This window comes from Martes martes (genome assembly GCF_963455335.1).
Source record: "Martes martes genome assembly, chromosome: 3".
In the NCBI taxonomy this organism is placed as follows: domain Eukaryota; kingdom Metazoa; phylum Chordata; class Mammalia; order Carnivora; family Mustelidae; genus Martes; species Martes martes.
This window is the reverse complement of record NC_137890.1, coordinates 194,692,985-194,714,478: the sequence shown is the minus strand read 5'-3', so window position 1 is coordinate 194,714,478 and position 21,494 is coordinate 194,692,985. Positions and strand designations below refer to the sequence as shown.

The following is a 21,494-nucleotide window of genomic DNA, read 5'->3' as shown; positions in this document are numbered from 1 at the left end:
ATAACTCTCCCCAGAACACCTGGCCTGGCAGGTGAATTGGCTGGCGTTCTCTTTGTGTTCTCCCTGTAATCTCCTAGCTTTGAGTCTCGTATCATTAAACTGTGCCAGTTATCTTCTCCTAGTTGAAGTCATCTACAATACCCAGATCACTCCTCCATTCCTTCCGGATTCTAGCTCCTCCTTCATTGTCATTGTCCCCAAAATAACTCCATAAGAGGAAGAATATTATCATTTACAAAATGATCACATAGGAGCAGATGCTCTTGGGAGGTAGTGATCTCTGTGTCAGTAAATATTCTCAAACAAATAGACATGGCTCGCCAAATCTTTGGATGTGGCCTAACCCTGATCCGCCCGTTGCATGCAGGTGTGCGATTCTAGACTAGCAACGGAATTAGCAGCACACAATTCTGTTCACACAGAAAATCATGATTCTGATCACACAGAAAATATTTGGCCCCAAATCAGTACATTTATATATATATTGAACTTAACTTAGAACATACGAATTGTAGACATTGAGATCATTTGTATGAAATATGTCCTGAATGCTGTGTCTTGACCATCATGAACTCGATTATTTAACCGGGGTAGGTTTCAGACTTTGACCAACTTATAGTCACTGAGCCGGTTTGCTTCTGCGGTGACCTCACACTAACTTTTGTTGTACGGAGTGGCTGACTGGCTGCACGACCTCATTAATGAGATCACCACACACCTACATGTGTACATAACGTACTTAATTTAATAACAGATATAATTACAGTAACATAAAATTTTTTACTTTATTAAATTTAGGAAAGAAGTTTCTGGGAAAAGGCCATATGCAATATACTTAGCACCTAATGAAGTTTTAAAGCAATGTTTCCTACAAATTTTAATCTTTAACATTATAGACAGTACCCTCTTTATCCACACCTTTCCTTTTGTCCCTGAGTATCATGGGTATATTGCTAATACACATATACACTTCATAGTCCCGTTTTAATTTGATTCCACTTATTAAGTGCCTAGAATTATAATGGAACATTAAAATCATTGGAGGAAATAGCATGGCAAATACCACTTCCTTTTCACTTGTATTTCTATAATTTCAAAGTAGAGGAAAAAGCCAGAAATGGATTACTGCTATTTTCCATAATATATTATATTTGGATCATATGGAACAATTTAATTTCAAAGAGACTCTTTGCGTTTAATTACAAAATAGTTTTAGCTTTCCACGTCATTGAGACCAATCTATTGAATATTAGTTTATTAAGTAACAATCACTGTGCTGACCGGTATTGTCTCGTTATCTTAAGCAGTCTTCAGAATGACTTTATATAGAAATGTGTCCTCACCACTTTTTCATAAAGAGTAACAGATTTGGGGGTGTAAAGTACATTGTACTTAGCACTTAGTAGTAGCAGAGCCCAGATACAATCTTCATCCCCGTGAGCGCACACACTCTTCCTGAGCACTTCATCACTCCACGGAATAAAGTTTGACCTTGTCACTCAGTCAGCCGCGCGATCTTTGGGGACAGCATGACTTAGCGGAAACAAAGCCTCTTGACTTCAGTGTGTACGTGAGGATCTGTGTTTTACAAATCGTGTGTGTGGCAAGTTGCTAAGTCTGCTCTCCTGATAACAAACTGATCATTGAGTCCCAGTGGAGAACCATCCACTCCCCAACTTGTGTTTCCTTCCAGAAGTGATCTTAGAGCAGCCAACAACCATACCATGCGGAGCAGCTAGCCAGACTGTTGAGACAGTCAGAGTCTCTTGCCCTTCTTCTGACATTCTGTGCACCATCCACCCGCTCTGCATTCCTTCCTGCAGGCAGCCCGCAGGAATTCTGAGGGCAAAGCTTGACAGACGGTGTTCTGGTGGCTGAAGCCCCTCTTGCTCCAATGAGGTCTCATCCAGGATGTAGAGAAGGCTCTTCCCTGACCTGCTGGCCGCGTGAAGTGCCATCTCCCTTTAGAGAAAGAATTAACCCGTTAGCATGGCGGTGGTTCCCACAGTCTTCAGTACAGTTTCATTATGGAGTTTACTGGAACTTTATAGAGTGAGACGCCCTGGGTTTTTACAGCTGTTCCAACTTGAGTATTTGGTAACAGAAAGTACATTTTGGAACAAAGAGAGATGCCATTTGTGTCCTAATTCCTACTTAGAGCAGGATCCATAATTTCTCTGGATGTAGGTCATATTGAAATTTATACTTGATTTGCCCTGAAATGAGAGGAAGGTAAGTGTCATGATTCCTACATGTCTTTGCCCAAGCTTCAGTCATCTGTGCCTTTTAATAGCATATATTGCTTTTGAGTGTAAACACATGAATCATAGGACTGAGCAGTATATGTATTTTTTACATATACTGATGGGCAAGGAATTGAAGTGGCATGTCATAAAATGCTTAAAAATAGGTTAAAAATAAGTAGGTTACTCTAAACTTCAGTCACATTAATAATGAAATGCATACGGAGTAAAGGTTCATCTGAAATACCAGCTCTGCCGTCTAAAAACAGCAAATTTGAGGATTTGGAATATTAACGAACTATATCATGGGAACAGGAATGTAAAATTGTTTTTGATGAAAGTACTATAGGGCAACATAATTCTGTGTAAGTAAAGGGAAGTTTCTTTATGTAATTTGGAACCGTCGTCACTCGTCCGTCTGTTAAATCTTCGGAAGCGGTCCCGTGGCCACGTGAGGGTCCGTGTTACTGCCCCGTTAGCGCTGACAAAGGGCCGCTCAGAAACGCTCTCCGACCCGCGCGGGGATCCGGGACCGACTTCGGGAAAGGCCGAGGGCGATCGCGGAAGGCAGCGCGGGGCGGCGGTCAGCCCGGCCGTGCCAGCGCCCGGCAAGGACTCGGGGGCCCACTGGGGTCATGGACTTGAGGCCTCAGCGAACTTCTCGATGCCGTTGTCTTTAGGAAGGAAACACGGACTCCAAGTTACCGAACCCAAGGAGAGCACAGCGCCGGCCCCACGGTCACGGCGGGGGCAGCAGAGCGGCCGCTCGAGTCCGCACTCGGCGGGGACAGGGGGTGCTGGTAGCGGGCGCTGCGGGGCCTCGTCCGTCCTGCCGTGCGTCTGTCCCTCCTGCGTCCGTCCTGCCGTGCGCCTCCTCCCCGGCTCCTGGGGACGCGCCGGCCCGCCTCGCCCGCTGCCCCGCGGGTCCCCGTCCTGCACGTGACGAGCCAGGCCGCGGCTCCCGGCGGGGGTGGTTCAGCCCCGTCCGCGGGGCGATGTGGAGCCTGTGCAGTGAGGGACAGTCCCGACCCCGCTGACAGGCCCCCCGGCGGGACTCGAGGCACCGGACGGCCGACGCCTGCGCCTCCCCCAACCGCCCCCGGAGCGGCCCGCGGTGCTCCCGGCGCTCGCCGTCCGGGGTTCGCTGGCGTCACGGACGGAGCCGCGGCGGCTCGAGGCCGTGGGGGTCGCGGACGCGTCCGAGGGCGGAGCCGGAGTCCCCAGCCCGTGTCCCCAGCCCGTGTCCCCCCCTCACGCGCAGGCCCCTCCGCGAAGCCGGATCCGCACAGGCCGCCGCCGCCGCCGCCGCCGCCGCCCAGTAGGTCCTCAGGGAACGGCTGGGGGACCCCGGAAGGTGCGGCCTCTTGCTCGTGCTCCTGCGGGCCGGACGGAGCGGAGACGGGGCGGTGACGGGGCGGTGACCGGTTTCCCTCCGCCCGCGTCTCCCCGCGTCGTTGCCGGTTCCCTTCCCTGCGCGCCTGCTCGGCTCTGAGGAGAGGAAGCGCGGGGCGGGGCCGCCGTCTGCGCCTGCGCGCTGAGCACACGCGTGGACGCTACGCCCGCGGGCCCCCGTCCGCCGCGCCGTGTGCGTCGTGGGCGGGAAGCGGGAACGTGCGTGTCAGGAGCGTCGTCGGCCCGGGCTCGTCCGCACGCGGAGCGGCTGTGCGCGGCCCGTCCAGATGCGAAAAGTAGATTTTCTTCCCTTTTCACAGAAACGAGGGCAGCCCTTGGAGTCGCGGAGTCTCGGACTGTGGTCACTCTCCGTGACGCTCCGGCGTGAGGGCGACGTCCTGCGCGCAGCCTCGCAGCCGGCGACGGGGCCGTCCCCGCGCGGTCCACGGCGGCAGGACAGACCGTCCCCGCGCGCCGGAAACTGTCGGAGCCTGACAGACGCGAGCGGAGTCGTCAGGAGAAACGGTGTTACGGAAAGTCCGTCTCCTCCCGAAGACCCGGTGTCCGGTTCTCGCTCGGAAACTCGCTGGGCAACGTATCTTTTTAAAAAGGTTTTGGTTTTTGACGTAGTGTCCGATGGTTCGTCGGTCCCGGAGAAGAGCCGGCGCGCACCCCGGAGCGGCCTCCGCGACGCGCTCGCCCTGTCAGCGCCGCCCTCGGGAGCCCTCAGCGCGTTTCCGGTCTCGTCTCGGGTCGCTCCGCTCCGGACCCGGCCGTCCTCGCGCTGCGGCGCCTGCTCCGCACGTGGGTGAAGCCGCGGGACCACCGTCCTGCTGTCCGAGCGGAGCCCCTCGCCGGGCCGCGTCGCCAGAGCGTTTCCGGGGGCGGCCGTCCCGGGGGCGCCCGCTCCGGTCACTGCCGACAAGGGGACGCCCGCGGCGGCTTCCGCACGTCAGGGACTCGGGTCTGTGGTGTTCGTGCTGCTGCGCTCGCGGCCTGGGACCCGGCCTGACGCGACAGGCCGCGCGACGCACACTTCTGAAGTGGGTTGGGACAGTAATAGTAACAACAACGCGGGTTCTCGGAGGGGCAGGACCGGACGCCGGTCCCTGAAGCAGGGCGCGGACTCGAGCTTTAAAAAATGATTTTTCCAAAAGGGAGAGAAAGGGCTACATTTAGCGGAGGAAAGAGGCGCGGGTTCTTGAACCGGGGGCTTCTCCGGAGACACACGCTCTTTCCGGGAAGAGTCCGGGACCCACAGGGGGGCCGCGGTCACCCGGTCCGGGTTGAAGCCCGCGGGAGTCACAAGCGTGTGACGTCCCGCCGACGCCCCAGGACGTCCGCGACGACGAGCAGTGACAAGGGAGGACTCGCCCCGCCCTTGCTCCGCGTCCTGTCCGCGGAGGCGGCGGCGGGATCGGGAGCCACAGCGCGAGAGACCAGGAGACGTGTTTGTCGGACGGGCTCGTCCCGGCGCCTCGGGTTCCAAGTCCGTCCGCGGAACTGCTCCAGAGGTCGGGGGTCGGTGGCCGACAGGGGGCGCCCTCCCGTCGCAATACCTTGTGGCCGGGAGGATTTTAAAAACCTTATTGAAGCCCCAAACGCCAGAGCAGGTCGGAGTGTGTCCCGCAGGAGAGATGCCTTCCCGGGACCAGCTCATGCGGCGGCCGCAGGGCGCCGGGGGCTCGGTCGGGGGCGTCTGCCTGGGGCTCGGCTCCCGATCCCGGGTGCGGGGATCCGGCCGGCTTCGGGCTGCGGGCTCGGCGGGAGGCCTCCCCCTCCTCCCGCTCCTCTCCCTCCTCCCCCTCCGCCCGCTCCTCCCGCTCCTCCCGCTCCGCACCCTCCGCCCCCTCCTCCCCCTCCTCCCGCTCCTCCCCTCCTCCTGCTCCTCCCGCTCCACCCCCTCCTCCCCCTCCGCCCCCTCCTCCCCCTCCTCCCGCTCCTCCTGCTCCTCCCCTCCTCCCGCTCCGCCCCCTCCTCCCCCTCCTCCCGCTCCTCTCCCTCCTCCCCCTCCTCCCGCTCCTCCCCCTCCGCCCCCTCCTCCCCCTCCGCCCCCTCCTCCCGTTCCTCCCGCTCCTCCCCCTCCGCCCGCTCCTCCCGCTCCTCCCCCTCCACCCCCTCCTCCCGCTCCTCCCGCTCCGCCCCCTCCTCCCCCTCCTCCCGCTCCTCCCGCTCCTCCCGCTCCTCCCGCTCCTCCCGCTCCACCCCCTCCGCCCCCTCCTCCCCCTCCTCCCGCTCCTCCCGCTCCGCCCCCTCCTCCCCCTCCTCCCGCTCCTCTCCCTCCTCCCCCTCCGCCCGCTCCTCCCCCTCCTCCCGCTCCTCCCCCTCCTCCCGCTCCTCCCGCTCCGCCCCCTCCTCCCGCCCCTCCCCCTCCACCCCCTCCGCCCCCTCCTCCCGCTCCTCCCGCTCCTCCCTCCTCCCCTCCTCTCCCTCCTCCCGCTCCGCCCCCTCCTCCCCCTCCGCCCCCTCCTCCCCCTCCGCCCCCTCCTCCCCCTCCGCCCCCTCCTCCCGCTCCTCCCCCTCCTCCCGCTCCTCCCGCTCCTCCCCCTCCGCCCCCTCCACCCCCTCCTCCCGCTCCTCCCGCTCCTCCCGCTCCTCCCCTCCTCTCCCTCCTCCCGCTCCTCCCGCTCCTCCCCCTCCGCCCCCTCCGCCCCCTCCTCCCCCTCCGCCCCCCCTCCTCCCCCTCCTCCCGCTCCTCCCCCTCCTCCCACTCCTCCCACTCCTCCCGCTCCTGCTCCTGTTCGCGCCGCGTCACTGTGCCCCGACGACTGAGGCCTCGCACCAGGCGTGTCGCGCGCGGCTGCCCCGAACTTGCCACCCGCCTCGGCTTTCATGTGATCCGTTAGATTGCAGTGACGTTCCAGTGAGAATGAAGAAGAAGAAATGTTTTAAAATAACCCCCCACGTTGAGAGCAAAACCAATACACCTGTTTCAGTGCTGCTAAGAATTGTGGCCGGTTCAAGAACCCAAATCCAAAATATCGGTGGCTGAAAATAGCTTTTGTCTTCCTTCCTTCACAGCCACTGTGGGTGCATTGACTCTTTTTATTTGCTTGTTGTGGCCATTTTGTTATCTTAATTTCTGAGCCTAAATGCAGCGAATGTTTACTCTGTGTCAGTCACTGGTTGCATTTTCTCATTTAATTTTCACACAAACACTGTTACTTTATCCCCATCTTGTGAATGATGAAATTGAGTCTCTGACAGTCTCAGTAAATAAACGGTATTTGGAAATGTGGGTTACCTCACTGTAAAGCCAAGCATATATTCTTTTGATACCTTTAGATTTTAAGCATATTTCACAATCGAGAGAAGATACAACATAAACTTTAATTAGCCAAATGGATGTGGCATAAATGAGTAACATATGCCCAGCGTACAGTGATTTTTCATTGTGTTTCTCATTTATTTAAGGTCAGTAAAGAGCATGTGTCTGAGAATTAGAAGGGCTGGACTCCTAGTCCTATCCCTGCTGCTAACAAGCTTCCTGACCTTGAGAAGACACTTCTGGTGCTCAGTTTTGCATCCCTAAAATAATGGGAGTTGAGTGAGAGCGTTTGCACAGTCCTCATTAGAGCGGTTCTCTAGTAGAATGGATGGTGAAGTCCGTTTGGCTCCAGAGCCCATGGTTTTGGTTCTCTGCATAGATTGGTTTCTTTGTGTAATAGTAATTACAGCAACACGAGTGAATGCCCTGTCCTTCCCTTTCCCTGTCTTACTTCTCAGATGTGAAGAAAGTCTGAGGCGGTGTCTCGGACAGGGCAAACACCTGATAGGGCTTATCGTGCCCATGGGATGGAGAACTCAGTTTGGGAGAACCTTGAACCTTGAACACCACACTTTCTTGTGGTAGCCAGGAGGTTTGTTTTGGCTTAAACTCAGAACTCTCTTTTTGAAAACAAGAACCTATGAAAATGATACACTCAATAGCTATGTAAAAGTAGAACAGAAATAATTGAAAAGAAAGTTGCTGTCGTAAAATGAGAAACCTAATATCAAATCAAGTATAAAATGTAGATTTTTTAATACTGAGCCCAATATTTGTTTTATTCCCCCATCAAAATTTCCTGGTCCTCCATTAAAGGATAATCTTCAGAGTATTTAGTTTAAAGGATAACCTTTCTTTTAGGTGGATCTATTTTAATTTTTTTTTCAGGGTTATGGTTTTGATGATTAAGTAATAGGTTTAAATCTGATTGATTCTGACCCTTTGTTAGCAATTGAATGTTATGATGTGCCTTTAAAAAATCTTTTCTTCCTGCATTGCTTGGCACAGTGACGTGGCAAGTCAGCCAAATAAAGACTATAAAATTAAATTGGCTGACTCCTCCGTGGCTTATCTCCTGGGTGCAGTTGAGTAGCTAGAAGGTTTGAATACTTTTTTTTTTTTTTTTATACATATGCAGTAAAGTTAATGCCAAGAAAATGAGCCTTATCCTATTTGAGGCTCTGCCACCTTGGTTATAAAGACAGAAACATCCCCATTTGTTTTATCCTGTATTTAGAATATCTGTTGGTCATTATCTGCCAATTATTTACTAACCTTAATGTTAGATGAATCTTTAATGTTGTGAAAAGTAGAAATTATTTTCCTTTAATATTTTAAAATAATTGCATAAAGAACACCTTCATAAAATTGGCATATTTTGAATATTATATCAGTAAAGCTTAGATTTCATACATTCCCATCATAAATTAGCTCTTTCATATGTTAGTGTCAGATTTCATAGCAATTAGACTTATAACTCTTTAGTTAATTATTTTAATTTTTTATCTGGCATTTTAAAAAACCCTACGTTAATCATAGAGGATCTTAAGAACATTTGAGGAAGCAAGTGAGCTGGGGAGGGGGGTCGGGGGGTGGGGGGGCGTTTTAAATGGATTCATGAGATGTGCGACACCGCCCTCTACTGGCAACGAAGCAGGTCGTAAAACTAGCATTTCATGTGAAAAAGGCCAATCCCAAGTAACACTTGAAAATGGAGATGGAATCCTCAGACTTTCACACATTTTTGCAAAATGTTTATTGGAGGTCTGATGGCATCCAGTGAGTGAACTAGAAGAAACGAATACAGGCATTACCTGAGATTACTTGAAAAGAGAAGTCTGTATCCTTTTAATTAATTAAAAAAATGTTGGTGGAAGTTTTGGAAAATACTAAGCCAAATGTGAAATGTCTTAATAGCATTTTAATTTGAGAAGTCTAAATGTAGTTTGACGACATTTTCGTTTTTGATTTCAACAGACCGTAGCCTCTAAAACACCTGCTGCGGGTACATCTGCTGAGTACTCAAAGGCATTGAGCAGGGAGCCGCATAGTTATAAGGGAATACAGTAATTAGCGTTCTGCTGTCAAAGATTTTCTCTGTATTTGTCAAAGTATTTATAGAGGATTTTTTAAAGATATTTTTTGTTTGTGGAAGTTTGTGGGAGATACGTGCCGTGTTGGCATACCTTTCAATACATAGACTAAGCATACACAGAAGATTCTTAGACCGTCTGACTCTCTGCAGTCTAACATACTCTAAATGCCCCTTTTGTTTTTTATGTCTTTCTTATCTGTCCATACTGCTTGGGAGTCATATTTAATGTCTTAATCTCAACTCAGTGTTAGTAAAAATTTAAATATGCACATACGTACCATAATGCCCGATAAATAAACCAGTCGTTTATAGTAATTTAAGAGGTTTTTGTTTTCATAAGTTTTTCCAATATTGTCATCGGTTGATTATTTTTATTGTAACATGAATTTAAAAGATATTTTCAATAATAGCTACCCCTTGGTTGTGAGATAAAAGCTGATGCTTATTTTCATTGATGCCTTTTTCTGTAGTTTCTAAATCCCCAATAGTGAATGTGCATTACTATTAAAATATCAGTGTTTATTCATAATAAAATGGAGACATTTTGTTGTAGCATTTCAAAGCACAAGCATACAATTGTGAAAGACAGGTACCTGGACTTATGTAAGGTCTAATTCCTGATCTTAAAAAAAAAGTACTGAAATGAATGTTGCCTGTTTGTGAGTATGAAGAAAAATAATTGATGAGATTTTAAATATTTAAATTGAGAAAAAAATGCCACTAACCATTATCATTTGCCACAGAACACATAACCTTTCTCTTTGCTCTTTGCCACACTGAAAAATGACATTTGGAATCCTTCCTGTATAAACAGAAACAGTCTGATACATTGTATTCTCTTCTCATCTTTGTTTTTTTCCGCCACATGGAGGAGCTAAGACATAAAGTTGCTAAATCATAAAAGCAATTATTTTTACTCAGTTTAAAATGTTAAACATGTCAATGCCTCATTTTTTAAGAGAATGCTAAAAAAATTCCTGTGTTTTTCACTTAGGTAAATATCTAACAAAAAACTTTTTGAGATTGATTTTTTTTTTCATTTATCATAATTCCCTTGCGATCTAGCAAGTTGTTCTGTGTATCAACAATTTCTCGGTTTTTACTGCGGAGTAGTACTCCAGGGGATGTATCCCCATTTAACCGTTAAGTCATTGAAGGACATTTGGGTTGTTGCAGTGTTTGGCTATCACGAACAGATCTACCTCGAACAGCCGTGCACGAAGTATTTACATCAACATAAATTTTCATGTCTTTGGGATAAGTACCCCAAAGTGCAGCTGTTTTATCCTATGATACGTGAATGCTTCATTTTAAAAGAAACTACCAAATGATTGTCCAGAGTGGCTGTACCATATTCCCACAACATCAGTATCTACAATTGTATTTGCTAATCTGACAACCCTAATTAGCAATACTAATGACCAGAATTTCCTGACTTCCTCTGGCATTTCCCTGAACGCTTACCGTCTTCCCATTGGCAGCATTATTCTCTTTAACCTCCCTCCGAACCACGGCAGCGGCCTGGGGCTCAGTGATTCTGGAACTCAGCCCAATTTCCCAGTTTCTGCGACACCCCAGTGCCTGAGCCGACCTGGTTCATACCTTCTCCCCAGAGACCTGCTTCCCCAAGCTCCCTGTGTACCCCCTACCGAGCGGGCTTCTTCAGCTGACACATCGGAGACACTTCGAATTCAGCATATTCGAGCGCACGCTTCATTTCATCCGTCGTTCATGTCTCTGTTAAAACGTCACCTTTTTAGAGAGAACTTTCCTGATCACTCAGTCTTAGTATTTTCGTCTCTTTGTCGGGGCTGTCATTATTTGTGTTATCTTTACTTATGTCGTCTAAAACATACTGTAAATCTGTCTGTGATCTACACATAAACAAATCGGATAGACACAAATCAAACACACACGTTTACTGGGATGTAAACTTGACGAGGACATGGTTTTCTCCTCTTTTATATTCCCAGCATCTAGTAAATACTCAGCTTTATTTTTTATAGGAATAAATGAGTATATGGAACATTAAATTAACATTTAGGTGCTTAATTTAATTTTTATTTCATCAAAGTTATCTGTGTCCACTTTAAACAGTCAAATGTTACGTAAAATGTTCCCCAGCTCTCCCAGGTCACGCGCGCTCGAGTGGCCATTTTGAATTCTTCCGGGTTCCTCTTGTTATTTTCTTCTGGTGACCGGCTACGTGGCTGTGCCTTGACTTGTGATCCTGTCCCCTCACCCTCGTTCCCTGGGTTCCATTTCTTCCTTCGTTTTACTTTATTTCCTTCCTTTCTTACTGAGAACTGGGGCATGGCAGAGAAAGTTTTTGGTCCCTTCCATAGTTCACTGTATATTTTTCTCTCTCAGAACCTGCAAACTTGGCTCTAAATCAATTTTTACTCAGAATTTGAAGTTATTTTTCTTCGGTTTTTGATGATGTGAAGTCTCCGTGTCATTCACATTCCTGATCCTGGAGGATTTTTTGTTATCGTTGTGTCCCTCTGGGATCTTTGATGATCTTCTCTTTATTTCTAGTGTATCGATGGTGAGCCTAGTGTGTTGTGCTTGTATGTGTTTTCACTCACTAAAATGTAATCTTGAGTCCTAATTTGGAAATTCATACCTTCATTTCTGGGAAAGTGTTTGACAATTTTTTTTTCCCTTCAGATTTTCCTGTTCTCTATTTCTAAAACCATCTGGTTTGATTTTGGGTCCCCTAGAATAGTGGTGTTCATATCGAAGCATGCGTCAGAATGACTGGAGGAGATAGCAGGTTGCTGGAGCCATCTCCACAGTTTCTAATTCTGTAGATTTTGCATTTATAACAACTTCTCAGATCATGTTGATACTACTTTTCTAAGGAAAAACATTGCTAGGCCAATTCACTAATAGTTCTATTTTTTAAAATCTTTCAAAATATCTGGCCTTTTGGGGCACGTGGGTGGCTCAGGCGGTTAGGTGTCCACCTGTTGGTTTCGGCTCAGGTCATGGTCTCAGGGTCACGGGGTGGAGCCCTGAGTCAGGCTCCGCGCTCAGCCTGGAGTCTGTCTCTCTCCCTCCGCTTTTCTCCCTGCTCATGTGTGTGCCCGCTCCTTCTCTCCTCTCAAATAAATAAATAAAATCTCAAAAAAAAAAAAAAATCTGGCTTTTATGCTTTCTGTTCTCTCGGGCTGGCCTGCCTTCTCCCAGATATCTGGATGGATCACTGTGTTTTTGATCGATTTGCACTTCAACTTGCCATCGAGGTCTCCTCCTCCCAACGTCTTTAAAATGGTACGACTCATGGCACAATGGCGCCCTCACACTTGGCCCTTCTGCCCCTGATCCCTGCCGTGTCTCCGCTTGCACTTGGCACTTCTGAGATGCGTTGTAACTTGCGTGTGTATATGATACAGTGTATGTTTGGCTCTGCACTAGAGCTCGGGATTCGTGAGAGTGGGAATACGCTTTGCTTTGCTCCCTGCTGTATCTCGGGTTCCTAAGATAGTGCTGGGTACGTAGCGAGCACCCAGGAATTACTTCTTGATTAATTTCCTCAGCTTTCTCTTCTACTGTTCTCACTACTTTTTAAGTTGCTCGGCATTGTGTTTTCAGTTTCCATAAGCTCTTTTTTGTTCTGTGAGTGGCTTCCGTCCTGCGTTTGTGCTGGCGGCGATGTATTTATTGGACTTCAGATTTTTAGTCCTCTCTTGTTGTCCCTGCTTCCTCCCAGATTCTCCCCCGTTCTCTTTTGTTCCTGTTTCTTTGTTTTTCTCCTGGTTTTCATGTGCGTGGTTTTCCGCAGATATGGACACAGATTTAGGGGCTTTGATGTTGAAGGCTCAGGCCCTGAAGGCTGACCGGCAGTTCCGTGTACCTGGGCAGGGTGTGTGTCGCTGGGGAGCGATCAGATGGGCCATCTGTTTCCTGCGGAGACACCAACCGTCAGCAAGATTTTCTCTTTTTACCCCTGGGGCCACACTCCCTAGGGAGGAATTCTCCCACCTGGAAGCTTATAAGACTAGGATGGGAGACAGGATGGGAAAGGGGCCCAGCGGCCTGCAAATTCCCTGTGTGGACTTTGGCTGAGTTTCTCTGTTCTCAGCCTGCCTGAGCGTTTTGCCCTCCAGAGCTCCAGTGGCCCTTTTTTTCTCCAGCTAGTTAACAATTCAGTGGTTCCATTGAGTTCCTTTTGTTCTGTTACCCTTCAGGCACCAGGCAGAGTAGAAAAAGATGATTTGCATACAAGCCTTCTGTTAGCACTTGCAGCAAGAGCATTTGCTGCTTCAGACTCTGTATGCTGGACTGTGTATTTCCAAACGTAAGCCGTCAAGTGTTTAATAGTGTCGTGGGTCAGTTTCTCCCATTGTGGGAGAAAGATCCAGAGACAAAGATTCGGGTGCTGGTGATCTATTAAGGGAGTGCTCCCAGGAGCACCCAGCAAGTGTGGGAAGGCCGGACAGACAAGGAGAACTCAAGGATGAGAACAGCATCAAGTGAAGGCCCGGCCTCTGTCTGATTCTGAGGGCACCCGGGCATAGTATTAATACATCATAGACTTTACTCTGTGTCTACGCAGAGGATCTGGGCCTTTGTACTTCATACTAGTCATTGGCTAAAAAGATGGGGTGATTGGAGGGGGCGGGAAGCAGAAACCTCCCAGGCATTTCTAGCTCCGTATTGGTCGGTGGCTCATTACCCAAAGGGAATCCTCTGAAAGTCTGGAGTGTGAGCTCTTTTTTTTTGTTAAGATTTTAGTTACTGATTTGAGAGAGTGAGGGGAGGGACAAAGGAGAGGGACAGGCAGACTCCCCGCTGAGCAGGGAGCCAAATGTGGGGCTGGATCCCAGGACCCTGGCTGGGATCATGACCTGAGCTGAAGGCAGGTGGTTAAGGACTGAGCCACCCAGGCGCCCTGGAGTGTGAGCTCTTACAGCAAAGTGCGTGGAAGCCAGAGGATGAGCCCCGCGGCGATAAAGGGCTGCCACAGAGGGCCGTGGAGCAGGTGCTGACGGTGTCCATCCTAGTGCCTCCCCCATGGAGCCATTAGATGAAGAAACGCGGTCCTCGTGACGATAAAGCACTTTCCAGAGTTGTGTTAGAAGCTCGTGGCAACTGAGCTTTAGAACAGTTTTAGAAGGAGAGAAGAGCAATAGCGCCATCCTGATTTCTCACAGTCCAGGACGTCAGAGATGAAGTGCCTTTTCTAACATCTTCAGACTGTAAGTCTAGAGTTTATGCCGGCTGCATCGTATTTAAGAGTTACAGAAATATTTTACATAGACATACGGAAGGCATATAAGTATGATTTATTTAACGTAAGTAGCACGATGACTTTTATAATTTAAAAAGTACAGGGAATATTATAAAGAATGATGTCCTTTTTGCTTTTAAAATCATTTCCGTTGAGGCTATCTAACACTGCATAGGAAAAGTGGGTTGAGTGGCAGGCTCCGTAGTAGGTGTCTGCACTGTTTAATTCCTACCATCAGTCAAGGCTTCTCTCCGTGTTTCATTCTTCGGATGATTTAATTAAAGCCAGTGTGAAAAAATATATACGTATTAAAAGGTTCCTGGAGCCCTCCCTGCAAGAGGTTAATTCATTTAGAATGTACTTGGAGTTCTTCCGTAATTTCCCCATGAGGGCCTATTCACATATAATACTTATGACTCATGGCATTTCTGCCGAAGAGTGAATATTCTTCCATAAATATTTCCAGTAACTCTTACAGTCTGTTCTTGACACATCACACACTTCCTTCTAGGTCGAGAGTCACTTAGAGCAAGGAGTCTGCCTTCGTTTCCCTGTGTTTGCGAACCCCAGACCACTCACTGATGGAGAATCTCTCTGTGTGTGATGAGTTCAGAGACTGGGAGAGCAAGAATTTGCCCCGTGGATTAACCCAGAACCAGAAAGCCCCAGTTACGCTAAGTCTCCTCCTGTCGCTTGAACCCTTTATCCCCTCTGGGGATCTAAAACGGTGCTTTTCAAAACGGTGCTCCCCAAGTGACACATTAAAGTCACCTGGGGAGCTTTAAAATGCACAGATGCCCCGGCTCTGCCCCAGACCAGTTAAATCAGACTCGTGGGCACTGGTCTGCTGAAAGCCCCCGTGGGGTTTTTCTCATGCAGCCCAGGCCGAATGCACTGACCCGGAGCGGAAGCGAGATGTGGCGGGTCCGTCGATGTCAAGAATAGACTTGACTGTGCCCCACACCTTGGCAGCAGGTTTTCAATTCCCTTTAAGCTGAGAATTTCTCCGCTTATTTTGGTCTTTTTCGAAGACCTGGTTGGCCAACTTCAGGTCATGCCTGGGCAGACAACGTGCCTGACGATCCCGTAGGTAGGCCGTCGTAGCGGTTTGGGATGGTTTGAGCGCCTAAGAAGAAGGAGCTGTTGCAGCTTACAGAATCTGAACTGAAACATTTCTGCCCTAACGCTTCTGAGCCTCCCTTTCTCCTCCGTGAGCTCCTGAGAAAGTGGCCCCGCGGTTAGCGCCTGTGTTTGTCAGCTTTTGTGTGTGCCCCCACCAACCCCGCCGCCCCTGCTGTCCCCTGACCTGGTGCTGTTTCCTTACTCTGTTTCTCAGACTTCCGCACAAGGAATCACCTGTGATGTTTTTAGAAATATAATTGCCTTAACCCTACCTTAAAAGATGTTGATTTTTTAGACCAGGGCCATCTGCGTTGTTTTATTTTCACCTGTTCCCCCAGGGAATTCTTACTCTGGTAATACAGAGAGCCCATTCTGAAAAACCACAACTCTCATTTCTTTAGGTGTTTTTGTTGTTATTTTTCCAGGAATGAAGGAAGGAATAAAGTGTGTTGTAAGAAGATACTCTGACATTACAATTTTGTTCCTTTCCATTCTGTGAGTTAACATAAGATTCTACTTACTTATTTGATATAAAGTGTATACACACACACACGCACATATTTATATAAGAATTGATGAATTCTTAACTCATACTGGTGTTATAATTGGCACCATGTGACAAGGAAGTCTGGGGAATTATACACACTGTATTTAATGATTATTTGCTGTTATATATATAGAAATATTTTATAGAATAAAATATCCATACTAACTGGTCTTACATATTTCAAGAGATTGGACTTCTGTTTAGGAGGTCTTATATCTCTCCAGGATGGAGATTCTATTACAGCATGGTTAATTATTATGGAACTTTGTCTCTTTTGTGGGGCGGGGTGTAGGGGTAGATCCAAGCTAAAAACCTTCAGGGATATTTTAAAATTTAGTAAAATCGTAGTTCCATGTAAACTTTTATTTTTTAATGTTGTTTAGCTTATAGCTCTTAGATGGAGTAGTTTTTAAAAAGTTTGTATTTTAAAAGCTTATGTACTCTACAAGTGTCCTAGTTGGAAAATAACAAAAATGCTTATTTGAAATTATGAACTGTATTAAAGCATATTAAGATCTTAAAATATACTGTGACATTTAAACCAAGTAACAAATAAAAATCATTTATATGCTTTGAATTTACGATAAAGTAATAATTTATATATTATTGATGTTTTAAATCTTAAATTTTGAGGTCACCTTTATTCCTTTCCTGCTAACATAAAATAGCTTTAGTTTCCTTTCCTGTAAAACCCTTCAAATAAAATTCTTAGGTGGTGCCTCAGTGGCTCAGTTGGTTAAGCATCTGCCTTTGGCTCAGGTCATGATTCTGGGGTCCTGGGATTGAGCTAGCGTGGGGCTCCCTGCTCAGCGGGAGCCTGCTTCTCCCTCTCCCTTTGCCCCTCCCACCCACTTGTGCGCTCTCTCTCTCTCTCTCTCTTTCTCAGATGAGTAAATAAAATCTTTAAAAATAAATAAATAAATAAATAAAATATTTAGGAAAAATAGGTTTTTAAGAAGTCTTTGTGTAATAGGAATTTTATGTAGTTAAGTAGTATGTTTACATTTTTATATAATATAAAGTAACAAATTAATAAATCTCCTGCTTGGGAACCTGGGTGGCTCAGTGGGTTAAAGCCTCTGCTTTCGGCTCAGGTCATGATCCCAGGGTACTGGGATCGAGTCCCGCATCAGGCTCTCTGCTGGGCAGGGAGCCTGCTTCCTCCCCTCTCTCTGCCTGCCTCTCTGCCTACTTGTGATCTCTGTCAAATAAAGAAATAAAATCTTTAAAAAAAAAAAAATCTCCTGCTTAAGTACGATTTGGGTTTGGATTACTATCATTACATGTGTATACTGTTGTCATTGTTGTTGTTATTTTAGAGATTTTATTTATTTGAGGGAGAAAGAGAGCATGAGGGGGGGTGGTTAGGGGCAGAGGGAGAGGCAGAAGCAGACTCCTTGCTGAGCAGGGAACCTGACGTGGGAGTCCATCCCCGGATCCTGGGATCATGACCCGAGCCGAAGGCAGAGGCTTAACGGACTGAACCGCCCAGGCGCCCCCCATGCGTATGCGGTTATGCCACGTTACAGTTCAAAGTGATACGATGATGTACGATGTGGTAAAGCCTGCATCTGACAAATTGCCATTTTCAGTTTCTTGGCAGTACAGAAGTGGAGCAGCCTAAAGGAACAGAAGTTGTGAGAGATGCTGTCAGAAAACTCAAGGTAGGGGAGGGCCTCCAGATGGAAGTCTCTTGTGTTTATCCTGTCTTAAGTCATCAGTAGGTTGATGCCTATTCAAAGTATGAATAGCTTTGTGGCAGATAAAAGCTTTGTCCTATTAAAAGTTAATAAATATCACCAGATCAGGGAAACACATTTAATAATAAATATGAATCCACGATTTTTTTTTTAATGTGGCACATTCTTCCTATTTGTCCATAATTTCTCCTGTTCAACAACAGCAAAAAATGGCAGTGTTCCCCAGGGTTGGCGTTCAGTAGCTCGCCTGTACTTGCTTGGACAAGGCTGGTGAGGGCGTAGCAGCTCTAACAGGAGATCACGTCCGCTAGCAGTTAGTGTGGAGTTAGAGTGGGTTCCAAAGCAGAATTTTGCAACACCGTGTGTTAAAGATGTCCTAATGCCAAATCGCAGGGGATGTGGCTGTGTCCCTGCGCAGACGTGGGGACTGGTGAGACCCAGAGAGCAGAAAAGACATTGAATAAGCAAATCCATACTCATTGTCATGTTTCCTGAGAAAATTCTCTGTAAGATGCCACGTATCTTAGCACATTTTTCTAAGTGCTCCCCATTCCAGAACACCCTGTTCTCACTGAGATATGAAGATGTGAAAAATTCCTTCAACAGAATTCCCATCTTTATCTCATTAAGAAAATCTAACAAACGACTGCTTTTTTTGTTTTTTTTTACACAATTCACTGTTATTTGCTGTATTCTCACGGTTTTTCCCCAGAAACAAACCTGCTCTAACTTTCTTTAGTTTAGAGATTATCCAGTTATTTTACAAGAGGCAGAGGCCTTTGGTCTTGGCTGGCAAAGTCCTCAACATGAAAACATGCCTTTCTGCCTTGAGAATGTCTTACCAGGTAGAATCTGCTGATGTTTAAACTGAAGAGCAGTTGACGTGGGCTGGCGCGTATTCCGGGGGAAGAAAGTAAAACGGATAATAAGTTTATCTACGCACTTTACACGTGAATCTTTAACTACTGCTTCCAAGTCAATATGCTGAAAGTTTCCAAAATGATATCTCTCCCATTTGGGAAAACAGTGAACTGGGCAGTCTTTTCTTTCCATTGCTCATTAGGTAATAATTCAGACTTGGTCTTGTTTGATCAGTACTTTTAAGTACTAACAGAAGATTAGAAAGACCTCACAGTTTATGAACAATATTTAGAATAATATTCTCTTCAAAATATTCAAATATTCAAAAATTCAAAAAATATTCAAATATCCAAGATATTGCAAACTCAGCAACGAATCCAGCTTCACTACAATCAGAATTTTTTATAGAAGAAAAATGGCATTTATACTTAATGTGTCTTTATGTCTAGGAGGTTTTTTTATTCAGTCAACTTAGATCCCAAACCAAAAGGATTAAATTACATTATGACCAGGTGACATGTAGAGGTATTTGAAATGAAATGCTTTTATTTATTTTATTTTTTTTTTAAAGATTTTATTTATTTGACAGAGATCACAAGTAGGCAGAGAGGCAGGCAGAGAGAGAAGGGAGGAAGCAGACTTCCTGCTGAGCAGAGAGCCCGATGCGGGACTCGATCCCAGGACCCTGAGATCATGACCTGAGCCGAAGGCAGAGGCTTTAACCCACTGAGCCACCCAGGCGCCCCTGAAATGCTCCTAAACAGTGGCTATTTTTCAAACATTTTCTGGAGACTTTTTGCAGTTCTTATGTCATTTTATATTTGGGAATGTATACCTGCTAATAAAAGAATGTGATTTGTAGTTAGTATGCAGTATAGTTTTTTAAAAAATGCATATTCACTTGATAATTTTTGTTTTTCACCTGTCTTCCAGAATAAATGTTTATCTAATAAGCAATCTTTATGCTGCTAATTGCAAAAATTTTATAGATCAGGAAAGTGTATTTAAGGGTAATGATACATAAACAAACTAAAATAAATAAAACAATGTTTTTTTATCTAATTTTATTTTATATATATCCTGGTGTCAGAGGTCAGAGCTACAATTCAAAGCCTTCAAGAATATTTGCATTTATTTTAGAAATGGAGACTCTGGCTCCTCTTTAATTCTGTTGTCATGAGGAAATGGCCAGAAGGTGGTGCTGTGGTTCTACCAAAAAAAAAAAAAAAAGCTCATTAACTTTTGTGTAGGCATCCCCCATTTTAATTTCCTGTTTATTTTTCTTAAACATATGTATTCTGATTGCCTTTTTATCCATTACAGTGCAGTATTTAATTTTACTTGCCACATAAGTTAATATTTTATTTGTATTTGCTCATTTTTCAAAACTTTGTGTAATACTTTAGGTACTGGTTTCTGATAAGAATTTAAAAATTTAGGATTAATATAAGGTGACAGGATACTTAGAATATTTTCAATAGTGTATTTTTTTATGCTACTATGTTTAATGATGCCTGATTATTTTTTAAGAAAATTTTTAAATTTTGATTTTATTACATACAGCTTTTCTATCATTTTTTTAAATAATTTTTTTCTTAAATAATTTTATAAGTGTTAAAATTTTTACCTTCAGATTTCATATTTGCCATAACAACATATTTTCTGTTTCTCAGTCATGGTCAACCATTTCTAATTCTTAATCCTGTTTTAGCCCAAGATTTAAGAAAATAACAAATTTTCCAAAATGTAATAATTTAAAAACCCTCTCAACTTCTATATATTTAATAGTGTTATTACTGTAATGAATTTCATTTTTAGTAGTGTTTTATTTATTTTTATCAATAGAACTAGGACAAATGTCAGAGGACAAAATATATTTTATAAATAGTCTGCTTGTGATGTTTACATGTGGATGAATATTGATATATATGTCCAAAGCTTCTTAGTTTCTCTGGGAGATAAGCGGGGGGCCAGCATTCCTCGACCCCAGTGTTAGAGGTGAGATCCCGCACCCCATACAGCTAGATTAAAATTACGTGATGCTCCCTCAGCAAAGGAGGCTTTGGGAATTGCTGCTGAGTCCTGCTAATCTTGCTCTTTTTTCCGACCTCACTCTCTCTATGTAGCATAGCACTGTTTTTTCTTCATAAGCAGTTATTTAATTAATAAAGTGTTTAGGGCTTAATTTAATTATATATTACGTACATTCACAGCTGATTCCCTGTAGGATTATTAGGAATATCCTTAATTAAGTTAACAATTTATAAGAGCCACAAAGGGGAAGAGTAGCTCTGAGTATTTGACTCATAGTAATAAATTCATTGGTTTTCTTTCCTAATCTTGTATATTCCCTTAGCAGTATAGTTAGATTTCATTGTCTTAAAGTCCTTTGAGAAATAAATAGAAATTGCATGATTGTGCTGTTGAAACCCAGTGGTGCTCCCGGTAAGAAATTTTCTGTAGCTGTTCTACTTTCTAGTGACATATACTTAAGTAACTATGAATTTCCAGTAAAATACTTCATTTTTCCCCATCTTTTAATGGTGGTCAAGGATTGTTTCTGTGTATTTGTTGTATCCAGATATCCTCCAGATGCTTAGGCTTTACCAAACCCTTTGAATATTTTTTATTGGATTATTATATACAAATTTTGACGGGTAGATCACTATCTAGACTACCAAGAATGAATCCACTGAAGCAGACGTGGAAAGAAATTCACAAAAGGCTCCTCAGGCATTAACATTCAAGTAGCAAATAGCGAGACAGAAGAATATAATGTAAGTAAGAATGACAAGCAGTCTTCGGCATGTAAATTAGAAGTATTTTGGAACACAGTTAAGAGGTCTGTCAGGCTTTGAGTTAGAGGGGGCATGCAAACGTATCAGTAATCTTCGATTTCGAAGAAAAATGGACAGGAGTGAGAATATTCTGTTTAACCTACAGATTGAGCAAATATAACCTTAGGCGTTGTTTGCAACAGCGTGCAGCTGTTGAAGCCAATAACTGTCATAAGCCTTGATACGCATGAAA

General features: G+C 45.6%; 1 protein-coding gene across 1 annotated transcript in view; it reads left to right on the top strand.

The window, feature by feature from the left end:
• Positions 1-21,494, top strand: part of GULP1 (GULP PTB domain containing engulfment adaptor 1) — a 257,041-nt gene that overhangs the window by 185,853 nt on the left and 49,694 nt on the right. Inside the window, exon 6 of the mRNA XM_080798218.1 lies at positions 17,496-17,567. Within this exon, the coding sequence (XP_080654344.1) occupies positions 17,496-17,567 (72 nt within the window). The remainder of the gene's footprint in view (positions 1-17,495; positions 17,568-21,494) is intronic.